This window comes from Mastomys coucha, unplaced genomic scaffold (assembly GCF_008632895.1).
Source record: "Mastomys coucha isolate ucsf_1 unplaced genomic scaffold, UCSF_Mcou_1 pScaffold20, whole genome shotgun sequence".
NCBI lineage: Eukaryota > Metazoa > Chordata > Mammalia > Rodentia > Muridae > Mastomys > Mastomys coucha.
This window is the reverse complement of record NW_022196903.1, coordinates 111,220,303-111,237,123: the sequence shown is the minus strand read 5'-3', so window position 1 is coordinate 111,237,123 and position 16,821 is coordinate 111,220,303. Positions and strand designations below refer to the sequence as shown.

The window sequence follows — 16,821 nt, the reverse complement described above, 5'->3', positions numbered from 1 at the left end:
ACAAAAAAAAAAAAAAATTGGGTTTTTTTTTCCATGAATAGTTGGGAAAACCCAAAGGCCTGTAAGCCACCTGGACGTGAACTTTTCTATCTAGGAAGATTGTTTTTATTAATAAGTTCAACTTATTTAATAATTACAAAGCAAAACATTTTTGCCTTTTCCTCTAGTTTCCTCAGTTTTGAGAGAGTTGATTGGATAATTACAATTTTATAATGCTAAAATAGAGTTTAGATGAAATCCACAACGTGACTTGGGACTATCGTCTTGGTTTCTATGTTACTGACAGAATTTAGGTTGACACCGCCTCGTTGTCATTCCTAGTCTCATTTATTTGTGTCTTTTTTCTTGTCAGCCTTGTCAGGGCTGGCAAACTATTTCCAGTCCTTTGCTGTGACTTAACCCTTAGCAGTCATGGGAGACCAGCCGCTTCAAATCCTCCCCGCGTGCTGCTTTCCGTGTGGTTAGTCTAGCCTCTGGGAGGTGTGCACATCTCATTTTGGCTTTAATTTGGTTTATTCTTAGGGAAGAGGTGGTGGGTGCCTTAGCATACAGTCATTGGCCATCTTTTGGTAAATACCCCGTTCATGATTTTTTGCCAGTTTAAAAAAAAAAAATGGCTTCCTTTGGATTTTAATGTCAGCTTGCCAGAACTTGGGTCCCCTGCAAAGGAAACCTCAGCTGATGAATTATCCTGACTGACTTAACTGATGTGGGTAGACTCGATCCAAGTCTGGGAGCATCCTTGGTGAAAGAGGATGCGTCCGAAGAAAGATGATTCCGGGTTTGCTTGCTGGCCTTCCCTCGCACTGAGTTGATAGATCCTGTTGTTGCTTGTTAGACTGGAACCCCTGCTTACCCCTGCACAAGCTGAGAAACCCCCGTCTGCCCTCACCCCCAATCCCTCTCACATAGAGAAAACTACCCCACCTGCTTGGAGAAAACTCCAGGCTAACAGGTCACCACTCCCAGTCTCTGAGTTTCCAGCAACCCACCCAAGAGTACCCACCCAGGGGCTGAGTTTTTTACCACAATCCCAGCTCCTAGCTGGCATGTCATCACTCCTTGCCTGAGGTCTATAAAATACCCGGATGCTGACCGCCTTCTGTGAGATCTGTCAACCAGATGGAGAGCTGCCTCCATAAGAAACCTACACTTACTTGTTTTTAATCTGGTCTAATCTGGCCTATATCTGTATCACTGATGGAGAGAAAAAAAACCTATTATTGTTCACGATGTTCCCTTCACTGATATCAGTTCCAAGGCTTCTATCATTAACTAAGACTCTCCAGGAAGCTTTTAGGTTATCTGCGCCAGATTGGGACTGCTGAGACAACCAACCTCATGGCCTGAGTGACTTAACTACTAGGTTGTCGGCCTCCCCAGGGGGAAAGACAGCTACTGTGTAGTTACTCTGACTAATGAGGGTTAAATAATTACTGGGTTTGCAGTCACTCAGGTGTGAGAAAACTATTGTTACTATTGTAACATAAGCCAAGTGAGTAATATATGTAATTACATATAATATGTATTATGTACATATGGGTTCTGTTCCTCTAGACAATGCTGACTGATGCGAATTGAACAGAACAGTATAAGATGCTTCATTGTGTCCAAGGTGCAGTGCAGGCTGCTGTGCTACTTAGGCCCAAGTTGCTTTTGTTCCCAGTGTTCACAGCAGCAGAAGACAAACTAGAACAGAAACCAGTACCAAGAGTGGAGTTGCTGGGATGGACCTGACCATATGGCTTTTGTGCCTTGGACTATTTTGGGGAGAAAGGAGGAAGATTTTGGAAGCTTTGGGATAGAGAGCCATGGAGTACTCAAAGCTTAATGTGCTATTGTGGGAACTTGAAAATAGTACTGATATAATGTAGATAAGGACAGCTGGCTTGTCACATTTTAGAGGGAAGCTTAGGCGTCCCCTGGAGATTCTGTCAGGAGTCGTCTGGATTTAGAATCATTGGAAGTGAAACTTGTGCCCTACTAGGACAATAGATGCTGGTCAGCAGCTGGGGAATTAAGCTGTCTTCATTAAGATTCCAGCGTCATCAAGGCCACGTACTGGGAAGTACTTCTGACAGGCTCGCACAGTCCCACCTCTCCTGCTCTGCCACCCTCAGCGTGCACAGCTTGTCTCCTGGGCTCAGGCTGGCTGTGCTGCACACCTGCTGTTATCCTTGATGAGCACCCCTACAGTCGTGGCATCTCCAGTGTGCTGGGATCACCACTGCCACTGAGTCAGCACCTTCATCAGAAGCCTCCTGGCATTTCTACAGGGACTCTTAACCTTGCCACCGGATGCTAAACTTCAGTCTGCGACACATTCAATCCTTCCTTCAAAACCAGTAGCATGGAGGAGACTCTCTTACACCTCATTTGCTGAGTTCTGCTGACAGTTTGATGGGCAGCCCTGCCCTGACACTGGACCATAGCTTCTGTGCTGATTATTAAAAATCTCTCCTACATTCTAGATTTGAGACCTTTTACGATGTCTGTATTATAAATAATTTCTTCTGGGTGTCAGCCTATTTTTTTACTCTCAGGAGTATAAATGAAAAATTTTACTTATAATAGAGTTCAATTTGTCAATTTTCTTTTATTAAGATTTTCTAATTTTTTTGAGTTTCACACACAAATACCATATTTATATCATTTTTCCCTCCTTCTTCCCACCTCAAATCCCATCCTTGTCTCCCAGTTTTCTCTTGAATTCATCTCTCTCTGTCTGTGTATCTCTGTCTCTCCATCTCTTTCTGTCTTTCTCTCTGTGTGTGTCTCTGTGTGTTTCTGTGTGTATATAAATGTGTGTGTGTTTCTGTGTGAGAAACCACTTAGTATGGCTCATATGCGCACGTTTACAGCTGACCACTCAGGGTTCAATAACCAATCAAGGCACTCATCCCCAGAGGGAATTAACTCTTCCTCTCTCGTCAGTCATTGATTTCCTGTAGCTCTCCATCGAGAGCTGGGGCCTTGGGAAGTAACTCCCATCCACGTTGGCATGCCAACTGGTATGGACATTGCACAGGGCTCCTTTAGCCAACCCAATTGTTGAGATTTCAGAAGTGTAGCATCCCTGCCATGTCTAGAAAAAAAAAAAAAAAACTATCTCAACAGCTGGTGTCCCCTGGCTCTTACGGTCTTGCTGCTGCTATTTAATAATTCCTTGAGACTTAGAAGTAGGGGTGGCATTGTCAATGTGGCCATTTACTCTCTGCATTTTGAGCACCTGGAGGTCTTTACAGTTGCCTCTGTCTGCTACAAGGAAGCAGCATCCTGGCTGAGGCCTAAAAGCCACACTTATCTGTGGGTACTACAAGGATGAGTATTTAGAATACAGTTAGAAACTATGTTGCTGTAGGCAAATGACAACAAGAGGTTCTCCTCTTAGGTCTATGAGCTCTCCAGCCACACCTAGTCGGCCGGTTTATAGTGCTGCACGAGTCCCCACCTATTGAGTAGGCCTTCATCAGATAACTGTTGTTTTCCCCAGAGTGTAAGTGCCTCTGCTGAACCTGGGGACCTTGCCAGGACAGTCATTGTCCTGGTTTACAGGCTTTACTGCTGACTATTAATTAATTAATTATTAATTAAAACTATTTATTAATTGCTTTCCTCCCTTAGCAGCCCTGCAGAGCACCTTTAGATTCTAGAGTTAGCCCTCAAGGAGTCAGCTGCAGCTCAATTCATCTAAGTTCTGAATCTGAAGAACGTGCTGTCTTCAACAGTAAGATCTTACATCCAAGTTCCAGGGGGCAGGGGGCAGCCAAAGGCAATGGCAGTAGCCTGTATTGTTTGGGGAGGTTTCTTGGACCTCCTGACTAACAGCTGGAAGAGAGGTCTCCTTTGCTTGGTACTGGGGTTTTTGTTAATCTGTAACTCTTAAATTTTTACTTTAGTATTTTACATGCGTGAGTGTTTTGTCTGTGTGTCTGTCTGTGGCACCACATGCAAATAGTGCCTGCAGCGACTGAAGAGCATGTTGGACCCCCTGGAATAGGAGTTACGCAAGGTCGTAAGCCTCCGTGTGGGTGCTGGAATCAAACCCTGCTTCTTGCAAGAGCAGCCAGTGCTTTTGCTGCTGATCCATCTCTCCAGCCCTAGTCTACAACTCTTGAAGGAGCACTGTCACCCTGTGACATGTAACTCCATTGAAATTGGGGTACTGCTCATGCATGTGCACATGCGCGCGCGCGCGCACGCACACACACACACACACACACACATACACACAACACACACGCACACATACACACAACACACACGCACACATACACACAACACACACGCACACATACACACAACACACACGCACACACGCACACACGCGCACACACGCACGCACACGCACGCGCGCGCGCACACACACACACGCACGCGCACACACACACACGCGCACACACACACACACACACACACGCGCACACACACACACACGGAGCCTTTTCAAATATTCTTAGTGTTATTTGTTTCTCCCTCCTCCCAGGCGCTTTATATTACTCTCCCTTCGCCCCCATTAAGCTCCTCCCCCATTCCCCATCTCCCTCTCCCTCTTCATACCACCTTGGCTTACTCAAGAGCTACTGCCTTCCTTCACGGTCCACTCTCCTGGCATCCTTGTTTGCTCCCAGTTATATATTCAAATCTAAAATTTCAGACCTAGGGCCCCCAAGTCAGAGACTAGAAGCAACACGTGTCTCTTTGTGGCTGGATTACTCCGCTCAGTATAATATTTTCCAGTTCTATCCATTTACCTGCAAATTTCACAATTTTGCTCTTCTTCACAACTGAACAGGATGCCATTGTGTGAATGTACCACATTTTCATTATCCATTTATCAGCTGGGGACGTTGAAGTTGTTTCTGTGTCCTAGCTGATGTGAACAGAGCAGCCCCGAGCCCAGCTGAACAAGTAACCGTGGGATATGCGTCTGCGCTTTGGATGCATCTGGGCTATGTGGTAAGCTATATTTATATATATTCAGTATTTTGATAATTCTCTACACTGACTCCCAGAGTGCCCACATCAATTTTCAAGCCCACCAACATTGATGAGGGCTTCCTCTCCCTACTTCCTCACCAACATTGGCATTTTCTTAATCGTAGCCCTTTAGCTGAGGTAAAAGGAAACTTCCGAGTAGTTCTAATTTGCATTTTCCTGATGCCAAGCGCTTTTTAAGGCATTTCTTGGCCATTTTTATTTCTTCTTTTAGATATTCTGTTTGCATCCATAGGCCCCCCCCTTTTTTTTTTGATTGGACCATTTGTTTAATTGATTCCTTTTGAGTCTTTGCATATTTTAGTGTATTGTGTTCATTGTTTTGCATGAACAGTTACTAATCTGAAAGTCTAAGAGACATTTTCCTAGTTCACAATATAAAAGGATCTTTTATGTTTTCGTTTAGACTATTAGCATGCTTTTTAGACTCGCGTGTGTAGCCCATCTGGAGATGGCCTTTGCCATAGTGCATTCTGGGAAAGGTTAAGCGTGTTTCTCTGGAGTCTCTTTTGATGAAGATCTTCTGTTAGCAAACTCCATTTTAGTGTGTATCTTATTTTCTCTGGCTTAAAAAACACACAGTTTTGAAGGGTAGACAATTCTAGACTCGCATTTTTTTTTCTTCAGCCCCATGAAGATCCTTCCCCCTGGGAGCTGGAGTCAGTTTCCCACTTGAACCGTGCCTGGCAGGGTGCTTTACGGGAAGGTATGGCAGGTGCCTGCAGGATACGGAGGCCCCACAGGCAAAAGGTGATGACTAGGCTTATGAACAAGACGTCCCTAACTTTTATGACCATACACTGAGTCCTTCAGGACGACTACACTCTCCCTGTGCATCCTCTTCTAGTCTCATTAATCATCTAAAAAGTCATTTGTCAGAATGTAGTTTGGCTGCAAACAAAAGCTCCTCGCTGGGTTCCTCATCTTTGAAGTCTACAGTAGGTTCCTGCAGTCCCTGCCACCTCCTCCCTAACACCAGGCTCCTTAGTGCGAGCGCACGCGCGCGCGCACACACACACACATACACACAAAGAGAGAGAGAGAGAGAGAGACAAGGGAGAAGAGCAACATGTTCTTTTATTGATGCAAGTACATTCAGTCACACCACAACTGACATCCTGCGTATGGTACAGCATTATATCAGAGATCAACTCCAAATACCAAAACATCAAATGGAGGGTGTATCAAATTGGGGCAATAAAATAGCAACGTAGACACTTTCTCAAGAAGATACTGGAACCAGTGACCCCTGAAGCACACATGGACTGAAGGCTCTTAACACATGTACAGAAAAAAAGCTCTAACATTATATTCCAAATATATATTCTCAAGTTTCCAGCCTTTATCTCAAAGACATAAACAAATCGATATGTACTATCAATATACAATCTGTACCAGCTAGAAGGTCTGAAAAGTGCAAACACACTGTGACAATACAGTGTAGCTACTCAGCTCCCAAAGGCTGAGGGTGGCCACTTAGCCCACCTCCCTATGGCCTGGCCGGTCATTTCCAGGTTGTCCAAAGAAGCTCCAGGAATGGGACCAACCATTCCAAACTGGGCCTCTTAACAGGCAGCTCCCACCCAAGCCAAGCCAATCAGTGTAGATATCTCCAGCTGTCTGAGGGACAGAGCCATCCCACCCATGACCCAGGGTTCATGCCAGGAAGTCAGACAGGAAAGGATGGACCGCAATCGCCTGTTTGGATCAGAAATACACTGCTCCATGTTGGACAGTTTGATCCGGAAGTGCTCCAGTGGTGGGGGCTGCCTGGCTGAGTTTCAGATTACCAATGGTGGGGCTCCTACCAGAGGGAAGGGAGGCTGTCTGCCACGTACCCCGTTTTCCTTTCCTTCTCTTTGTGTACCAGCTTCAGACAGCCTTGCCATTCTTGTGCAAGTCTCCCTGCAGCGCCTCCGTGCCCGGAAGACTGACGGCACTACAATACCCTCCCTAGATCGTCAGAGTTGGGTTTGTTTTTTTTTCTCCTCTTCTAAAACACAACTGAAGAACGATTTGCCAAACATATTCTCACAGAAAATATGTTGTCAGGCATCCCCTCGCCCCTCCCAACCCCATAAATCCCTGATAAAGGAAAATGAAAATGTAAACTTTGGAAAGCCTGTATATGTAAAGGTTCCCTTCCAGAAGTGTGCACACCAGACTGCCTGGCCACTCCAGCCCTTCCTGTGGGAACCTGGTGGCCCAGGCTGCTGAGGGTGGGCTCCTTGTGGCACAGGACAGAGTTGGCTTCAGTTCCAACAATGGAACAGGAAGGCTGGACTCCCAGTACCCTCTAAGGCACTAACCCGAACATCAGAGACACTGGCTGGAGAGGCGTCCGAGCAGGCAGGGCTCACATTGGTTTTGGTTGGGTTACTTTAAAATTTTTTTATAGGATGTTAATCATCAAAAGTAGAAAATAAAAATCTACATTTCATTAGAATAAGATGTTACCATGGTTACCATCTCCCATGATACTCTTTCCCGCCCCTCCCCAAAACAGGGCCCTGCCCCGTTTAAAATAAATAACAACAACAACAAAAAAAAAAGGACTGTGTAAGCGCCAAAGGCTGATGCGTGAGATAATTACTGTCTTCTTTTTCATAAAAGTTATATACAAAATGACCCCAGCCAGTGAGGCCTTGCCGCTCTTCTCCTACATCCATCACAATGTCAACGAGATTCGTGTTTTCTGCTTCATCTGGCATCTGCAGGCTGCATCCTCAGGCTCTGTTAAGGAGAGTGGTCCTGCAAGTGGACAGAAGGGGCTGCCTCAGCCTCCTCGGAGCAGGCAGAGGGCAGGCCCATATCTCTGTGAGAAAAAAAGCCCAGGCCAGCCCAGTCTTCAGCATCGTACCAAACCATCCATTGGGAGGACCAGTCTGTTTTTGCTACACCCGCCCTCTTCCTCCCCAGGTTCAAGTGCACCTGGCCGGCCCCTGCCCTCCCTCCCAGGCTCAGGTGCACCTGGCATGTCCTACCTGAGTGTCTTCCAGCTGTCCTTCTCCATGTGATTCTCAGGACCTTCACTTTCAAAGGAGGCGATGAAGAGAGCTGAGGATGGAGAACCCCTGAGAGCCAGCATCCCCACAGATGGGTTGCCCTTCCAGGATCACAGGGGGGGCCAGGACAAGAGGACCAGGAATTCTAACTGGGCCCTGTTGGGCCACCTCAACGGGTTAAGGGGCTTGGGTGGGCATGGGGGAAATTGAGCTCTTGAGATGGGTGTGCTGTCAAAGACACACCCTTACCTTCCTCACTGTAGATGGGCGCTGTGAGTAGGTAACTCTGGATCTTCTTGTCCTTCTCAAAGGGACACTCCACCTGTGTCCATGTCATGAACTCGTGGATCTGTCTGGAAATTTCCCAGAATTTCTGAAAGGACAAAATCACCAACGGTATGCTCGCCTGAATGAACTTAGAGCATTAGAGGCAGAGGCTTGGTTCCTGTATCTGTCTGCTGCTGATGCTGGTGTCCCAGGAGGAGGAAGAGGAGCATGCCAACCTGGCCGGACTATGGCAGCTTGTACAGCATCAGAGATGGCAGAAACCCCTCAGGCCACTCTGCCTTGCACCCCTGCGATTAGGCTTACAGCAGGGCCTGTGTCTCTCTTGCACAGGGAACACAGAAGGCCCCATCTATGATTCCAGCCTGAGGCACTCCCTCATAACAGGGAGGGGCACCGGCAGGACAAGCCACAGTCTTCCTTACCAGGGCATGGGTGTGAAGGTACAGTATCCAACGATCCCTTAGTTAATGCGCCCTACACTTCCCAAGGTACCTTTGTTCTGCTCCCCAGTTTATCTGGAATCCTGCTCAAGTCCTTTCTTTACCTAAGTCCCTCTTCACCCCCAAGTCCCTAAGAACAGTCTCCTCTGCCTCCTTAGTGGAGTCAGCACTGATACCGGGGATAAATACAGACCCTGTGGCATCGAGCTCCGAGATCTGCTGTTCCCTGCCAAAAACACAGGACTGCACCTTAAGACTGAACAGCAGCCCAGACCCACCTGGTTCATCAGGCCCTGAAGGACCTTCTAGACCTCAGGCAGGCCTTGGAAACCATGCCCCTGCTACAAAGCCACTGGTAGCCGCAGTAGTACAGGAAGACTCAGGCTGCCCCACCCATGCTGGGACCTCAAGGGGTTGGGCTCACTTTGAAGTTTATGTGCCCATTGGGCAGGTGGTTGGTGTGGATTTTGTGTAGAAAGTAGATGTCCTTAACGAAGAGGTTGAACACGGGTATGACGATCTTCTCCCGGCTGCTGTTGGCTGTCTGAGACCTCTGCGTCGCCCCCTGCAGGGCTGTTCGGTAGTTGCAGAAGTTGCTGGAGGGGTCCATGTGGTGCTGCAGGCACAGGGAAGACAGAGTGAGGGGTTCCCCTCTGCAGAGTATGAGACTGCAAACGGAGTAGGAAGGCATAGTCCTGGGCCACCCCCCCGCAGCCAACAGGGGGAGGAAAGGCCCAAAGCACCCCCTGAACCCCCAGGCCTTGGAGACTTATACAGAAATGACACAGCCCCATGTGACCTGCCGGGGCCTTGTTCTGTCCTTTAAAGCAGTGTTTGCCAACCTGTGGGTCACGACCCCTTTGGGGTAAACAGAACCTTTTACAGGAGTTGCCTAAGACCATCTGAAAACACAGACATTTATATTACGATTCATAACAGTAGCAAAGTTGCAGTTATGAAGTAGCAATGCAATCATTTTATGGTTGGGGTCACCACACCACGAGGAGCAGGTCACCACACCATGAGGAGCGGGATTGCAGCGTCATCCTAGGAAGGCTGAAAAGCACTGCTGTAAAGTCTTCCTTTGCTCTCCTGCTCAAACCAACACCACTCAGGCCCCACCCCACTCCATGATGAATAAGTATCAGGGTTTTCTAAACACAAAGTAGTCTGTGACCAAATACATCTATGTAAAGCTCCAGATGACCTCTCCGCCAGCCTCTGGGGACACAGGTAGCCCAGGATCAGGAGACAGTGTTGGCTCAGTGGCCTGTACCCCTTGGTTCAAGCTCTTGTTCTTGCTCATTTTAGGTGTTGAATCCAAAGCAACCGGGCTAAGGAGAGCTCAAGTGTCCGGCATCAGTGAGGCCAGTCCCATGTGTGTAATTATGATGGGAAAGATCCCATCCCCTGCTGCCTGGGATCCTCTGTACAACTGAGATGGGGGAGGGTCAGACAGCAGTACCTCCAAGACATCAAACTTGGCGGTCTTGACTTTGGACCACGTTTTCTTCAGCCGTGCCACTGGACTGAGGTTCATGCCAGCTGGAGGGACATGGGTAGAGGTCAGGTCATGGAGAAACAGGTGACATGGGGAGCCCCACCTGTGCCTGGACACTCACATATGATGGCCATCATGGAGTTGAAGTTCCCAATGTTGAAACACTCTCGGGCCACATCAATGAAGAACTCCAGCATGCGGGTCCGGTGTTTCTTCTTTACCACCTGGAAACAGTGGGTCTGCCTCAGTGTGGAGCCACCGAGGGGCCACTGGGCAAAGATTGCTGGGAGGGCACTGGACTCAGCTGCCCGAAGCCTGGGGATGCATCTTCCTGGGGATATATATGTGTATGTGTATGTGTGTGTATATACATACATGTGTGTATGTATGTATGTGTGTATGCATTATATATATGTATGTACGTATGTATGTGTGTGTGACTGTGTGTGTGCGTTCTAACACTCCATCTTCATCCACTGCCTCCCGGGCTGAGGACAATGAAGCTCACTATAATTGGCTCAGTAGTTCTGGACCCAAGGAGAGTTTTCCAGGGTGAGGTCTTAGTTAACATGTAAAAGAATCATTGTTGTATGTGTGAGTTGGCTGGCAGGGACAAGCTTGAGGTCCTGGTAGAGGGCACCATGTGCATTTCCTTGAGTTCTATGAGGGCAGGAGTCAGCCTTGCAGAGATGGTAGGAGGGGGTCCGCTTACCCAGGTCTGCTATGACAGAAACTTACCCGGCACACCTCTGTAGCCACGAGCATGCTCAAGCAGTTGAACCAGTTGTCATAGGCTTCTAAACTGAAGGTCTTAGTCATGTCTCCTCGGCACTAGAGGGACAAAGTGTGTCACAGGGAGCCCTGGAGACCCTGCTTGGACAAGCCAGTTACCATGGCTGGCCAGGTCTCAAGACCGCATGTTCTTTAGCTGTTCTGACAGGCTAACCCATCAGTCCAGACTGGCTTCTCCCATGATGCATTGCTCTGCATAGTTATCACTAAACGCCATGATAAATTCCAGGAAGGCCACAGCCACACCCATTGGGTGGCACTGTCCAGTACTCAAAAGTGCACATCACGTACTACGTGAGGCCTGCTCCCTACCTGTGTTGGGGTGCAAGTGCCAGGCATGGCTAGGTCAGCTACCAGCCACGCTTCCGAGTGTTCCCACATACCCTGTGATTGTCCAAGGAGTCCATGTGGCTGATGATCTGCATCAGGTCCTCAGGGCGAATACTGTTGACCCGCTCCTTCAGTAGGGGACAAGAAGAGAAGTCAGAGCTTCAAGGGAGTGTGACAGAGGCCAGCACTACCCAACCCCTTCCACTCACACAAGGATGTCACACCCTTACACACACAACACCAAACAGAAACACAACTAGCCTGTGACAGCCATGGCAAGAGCTAGCAAGCCAGCTTCCCTGTCATGGCCCAGACTGACCAGCAAGGGAGGTATCCTGCAGCACCCCTGGCTAAGCAGTGCCAAGTGTGGCCCGCCCGACCCCAGTCCATACAATGCCAGAGCATGCAGCAACACTGACCAGTTCAATGTGAGTCAGCTGCTGGGCCAGCACCAGGGGGTCGCTACACACACCCAGGATATCTTTCTGGGCAGCTGGTGGCTTGGCCTTAAGGACAGGCCCTTTGTCCACAACGGGTGACCGGAGCTTCTCCCGAAGTTCTTGGAGCTGACTTCGGGCAGCCAGGGACAACAGCAAGCTTTGTATCATTTGAGCAATGGCTTTCTTCACTGTGCCATTCTCCTGTGAGGGTCAGGGCTGCATCAGCACTGGAGTGGATTAACAGCGAGACCACCACCACCACACAAGAACCCCATCTCAAGTCTAGGACTATATCTGACCTTCAGCTCCCGACCTCCTAGCCAGACCTGAGTACACCTTTGGGCCCACAGTGGCTCCTGGGACTGCTGAAAAGGAAGGTTATAGCTGGCTGTCCTGCCAGGGAAGGTGCAGAAGGTAGGGGGCCTAGAGCTTGGTTTGTGGGTCTGAAAAGCAACTTTCCCAGAGGTTGTCATGTTGTCATCTGAAGACACCAGGAAGAGTTTTCTCCCTGGGTGGGGTATCCTAGGCTCACTGGCCTCTCAAGAGTCTCTCCCCTGGCTTCCCTACCCAGCAAACGGGCTGCTAAGCACAGGGTTCTCCATCCTGGGAAGAGGCAGCTTCTCAGCTTCTGTCTCTGCCAAGGCCAAGACAAGTCTGGGAGCCGGGAAAAGCAGACAGATAGATGCCACCAAGGCATGGGGGTGCCGAAGGCAAGCATGGAGCTAATTGTTGGGATGACACAGGTCCACCTAGCCCATTGCTGGCCTGCTAAGCTATGGCCTGTGCATGCTACCCTCTTGGAGGTCACAAGGAAAGGGACCAGATATGAGGATATTGCTATAGAAGCTTCCCCCCATTAAAAACACCCAAGCAGCCTGGCCAAGGACCGAGGGAGGGCCTCACCTCATCACACTGCGTGACACGGTGTGCGATGGCCTTCAGCTCTGTCATGACCTTCTCATCCTGGAAGTCGTAAGGGAAGGCCTCCGTCCACTCCTTCAGCAGCTGCACAATCTTGGTAGAGAAGGACTTTAGCTTGGCCTGGGACAGTGGGGGGACGTGCAAGACTGCCAAGTCAGAGGAGGCCATACAACAGCAACAGGAAGAAGTTGCCCTTTACTTTAGGGCCATGCCCCTCCTCAGGGTCTGTGCTAGGCACACAGCCCCCATGTGCACGTGAGGTGTTGCTATAGCTACACCAAACTACGTGCAGCTCTCACTTGCCTCTTACTTCTGTGACGTGGACATTTTCCACTTACATCCACTTTTCAAAACAAAACGCGCTACTACCGCAACAGAAAGGCAGTTCTACTTGCTATGATTAAACATTGCTCATGAAAACACCCACCCAAGAAGGATCACAGTAGATGCCAAACTGTTCTGCCCCTCTCTGCCCAGGGCAAGTTTGGCAGGTACTGGGAGGAGGTACAACCCTGAGGAGGGAGCCGAGCACAGAGCTACAGGGCTGGGGTCTGGCAGGGGTTGGGGAGGGGGTGTGGCTGGTATGCTGGGAAAGGCTGTTTATTCTCCTCAAAATACCTGTATAGCCTCTGCCCCGGGGAGGAGATCAGAGAGGCTCAAGCTACTCAGCTGTGCCCGCACAGGCCAAAGCCCTCTGGCACCGCCATAACTACGCCTGGGCCCTAATCAGTTTGCTGCTGCCCAAACCAAGCCATAGTATTGGCTTCAGATCCCTCCTGCTGTGAGAGCCCACTCTCCTCAGACCCAACCTGCAGACTCATGAGGCCTGAGCTCAGCCTAGCCTGGCACCTGTCCTGGACACTGGGACCAGCAGATTACCTAGCCTGCACTACCTGGCCAGCAACTCTGACAAGACTGAGGGGGTGGGTAACTGTTCACGAGCTCCCTCCACACACCTCCAGCAGGAGAAGGCTGGATCAGAGAGTATGAGTCAGGCTACACTCTGATGCAGACCTGCCGGTGCCTGGACAACAACCCCTTCACACACACACACACACACACACACACACACACACACACACACACACATTTCCTTTTGCACCAGAGCCTAAACTGCCCCAGGCATCTGACCTCCAGGGCATCAGAATAATGGTGGCTTCCTGCCCAAATGTCTCAATCCAGAAGGACCACCCAGCCCTCCTGGGACTACTGAATGTGAGCAGTTGCTATCCTGAGAGCTATGGTTTGGTTTGCTACCCACAAAGGCAGCAGTGACAGAGCTCCCCTCTGATGCTTTCGCCATCTAACCTCATTTCAGGGAATCTGGCACTGATAGAAGGCCAGCTGTCTGTGGGCCCTCGCCCCAGGAGGGTACAAGCTCTGAGTCCAGCAGCTTAGCTCTAGTGCTGCACCTCAGGGCTGCAGCATGGCAGAGCAGTTCTGCCAGCACTGGGCCTCCAGGCTGACCCCCTCCGTACCCTGCCCACCTTCTCTATTCGCTGTCCCTCTTTAACCCAGGAGATGAAGGGCCATCACCCCTTCCATGGCTTACCTTCTCGGGCCCAGCCTCCAGCTGCTGCCTCTGTTCCAGACAGATCTGCCCTACTCGAGCCAGAAGGTCATGAGGGGGCATGAAGACCCGGGAACTCAGGAGAAATGTGAAGATGTATGTCCGCTGCAGGAAGGAGAGGAGGTGATTGATGACCAGAACATTCCCATGGGTATGCTCGGTTGTGCTTGGCCCGGCTTCTCTGCCTACATGGCCTCCTTTATCTTGTATGACTTTGTTTCTTTCTGTTGTTAGGTCTGCCTATTTAAGAGACACAGCTCTGTTGGAATTCTCCAGTACCCTCTGTCCCGCCCCGAAATGGGGGAAGGGTGGCCCTCCAGGTCTGATGCCAGGTTTCTCAGGTGACATTCTGTGATCAGTGGTTCTCATGTCTTGTGCCTTCCATGGGTCCGTTCTTACAGGATCTTCATAGTTCCTGACCATAGCCAGGTGGTTCTGCAGGTTGGAGTCCTCTGGGGACTCTACCGACTTGGCCTAACCCCATTTGGCTGATGTAGGCTGGGTTGTCTAGGTCCCTAGGCCCCAACTCCAAAGCCACAGGACAGGAATTTACTTGCTCCAGTCTGAGGCCAGCTGGGTTTAGTCGGCAGGGGGGTGCATACAACCTGAAGCAGGACACATCTATGCCATAGAGGCATGCAAGGTCACTGGAGGTAGCGCTCTCTGTGACACTAGGTATTCCTCTGACCCTGTAAACTTCCTATGACCTGTCTCAGGGTGTACAGGGTTAGTGCTCAGGCACCCCAACCAGCAGGTGAGACTCTCAGGGTCCACTTTACAAGCAGACGACTCAGACATGTAATGAAAAGCATATTATAGGGTTACATCTTTGGTTCTAAGCTCCACTTCACAAGGAGTGGAGATCTTCTGGTGTGTTTTCATGGTACATGTATGCTCTGCAGTTACGTGAGGAGGGGAGATCAGAAGCTCGGAAGACGAGCCAATGCACTGCTAGACACCCCACTCAATTTCCTGACCTGCTACCCCATCCTGGGAACCTATAGGGGGCATCCCAGGGCACAGTGTTCTGACAATTAACTGTGTGGCAGCAGGCTGAGAGCCTCTATCATAGCCCATCTGGGGATTTTTCCTTGCTTTGGTACAAGATCGCAGATTCACAGCACAGTCAGGGCTAAGGGACTGTGGCCCTGCCGTGGGTTTCTTCTGGACCTAGGCTTCCTCTGTCCCAGTCTCTCACCAGCCATTTCTGTACCATTAGCACCAAAGTCAGCCCTAACTAGTCCTTGACAGGGCTTATAGGATGGATGGATGGATGGATGGATGGATGGATGGATGGAAGGAAGGAAGGACAGAGAAGGCTTGTCTTCCCAGAGCCCAGGGAAGGCAAGGGTGGCCTTACAGACAGAGAAGCCAAGCTGCTCAAAGCACTGCCCTAGAGAGGCCGGAGAGATGGCTCAGTGGTTAGGAACACTTGCTGCTCTTTTGCAGGACCCAACTTTAATTCCTAGCATCCACACAGCAGTTCACAACTGTCTCTGATGCCAGTCCAGAGGTTCCAGACATGTATGCAGGCAAAATATTTATATATATTCAATCAATCAATCAATCAATTAAAGATAGCCAGGCATAGTGATTGATGCACACCTTTAATCCCAGCACTTTAGAGTTAGAGGCAGATAGATCTCTGTGAGTTCAAGGCCAGCCTACATAATGAACTCCAGGATAGTCCATCAGACCCACATAGTGAGACTCTATCTCAGAAGACCAGGAAGAAAGAAGGAAAGGAAGAAAGAAAGAAGAAGGAAGGAAGGAAAGAAGGAAGGAAGGAAGGAAGGAAGAAAGAAAGAAAGAAAGAAAGAAAGAAAGAAAGAAAGAAAGAAAGAAAGAAAGGCAGGCAGACAGACTTGGCCCTGTGAAGGTTCTGTGCCCCAGTGTAGGGGAATGCCAGGGCCAATAAGTGGGAGAGGGTGGGGTGGCAAGCAGGGGGAGGGGGGAGGCAACAGGGGTTTGTTCTTGTTGGTTTTTGTTTTATTTTGTTTTGTTTTGTTTTTGAGGGGAAACTGGGAAAGGAGAAATCATATGGCATGTAAATAAAGAACATATCTAATAGAAAGAAAGAAAGAAAGAAAGAAAGAAAGAAAGGAAGGAAGAAAGAAAAAAGAGAAGAAAGAGAAAAAAGGAAGAAAGGAGGGAAGAGAGAAGGAGGCAGCTATAGCTAGAGAGCAGCAATTCCTCTTACCTTGTCCTGATGGCCAAGAGCCTAAGTCTGCCCCTAGAACAGACAGGGGATTCTGGGATGGACAAACAGAGGTGGCTGGGACAGATGGACAGGGCGGGCTGCTTCGCTGGGACTAGCCTGAAGAGCTACTTTTCCTGAGAGCCATCACCCATCAGAGGTGGAAGGAGAGCCAAACATTACAAGAGACTGCCTTCCCTGTTCCCAGAATGCTCGATGCCACCTTGAGGTGAGGAGGAAGGCTCTGGACTACTGATGAGTAGGTAAAGGGATCCAGCATTCACATGCCTCAGAGAAGGCTCTTCTTCCCGGGGAATTTGTGCTTCTCAGCTCAGGGAA

At 49.4% G+C, this 16,821-nt stretch overlaps 1 protein-coding gene across 6 annotated transcripts in view; it reads right to left on the bottom strand.

Annotated features, from left to right (window-relative positions):
• Positions 1-7,575: 7,575 nt before the first annotated feature.
• The window catches only part of Rasgef1a (RasGEF domain family member 1A), an 80,851-nt gene continuing 71,605 nt past the window's right edge, over positions 7,576-16,821 (bottom strand). For 3 of the 6 annotated variants that reach the window (XM_031383102.1, XM_031383098.1, XM_031383101.1), the window contains 12 exons: positions 14,268-14,390; positions 12,698-12,835; positions 12,094-12,159; positions 11,774-11,995; positions 11,408-11,482; positions 10,971-11,063; positions 10,354-10,456; positions 10,197-10,276; positions 9,156-9,347; positions 8,253-8,376; positions 7,983-8,055; positions 7,576-7,749 (listed from right to left, as the gene is read on the bottom strand). In XM_031383102.1, coding sequence (XP_031238962.1) covers positions 7,725-7,749; positions 7,983-8,055; positions 8,253-8,376; positions 9,156-9,347; positions 10,197-10,276; positions 10,354-10,456; positions 10,971-11,063; positions 11,408-11,482; positions 11,774-11,995; positions 12,094-12,159; positions 12,698-12,835; positions 14,268-14,390 — 1,314 coding nt within the window. In that variant the 3' untranslated portion in view covers positions 7,576-7,724. The remainder of the gene's footprint in view (positions 7,750-7,982; positions 8,056-8,252; positions 8,377-9,155; positions 9,348-10,196; positions 10,277-10,353; positions 10,457-10,970; positions 11,064-11,407; positions 11,483-11,773; positions 11,996-12,093; positions 12,160-12,697; positions 12,836-14,267; positions 14,391-16,821) is intronic. The other 3 variants (XM_031383103.1, XM_031383100.1, XM_031383099.1) reach the window with 2 other exon arrangements.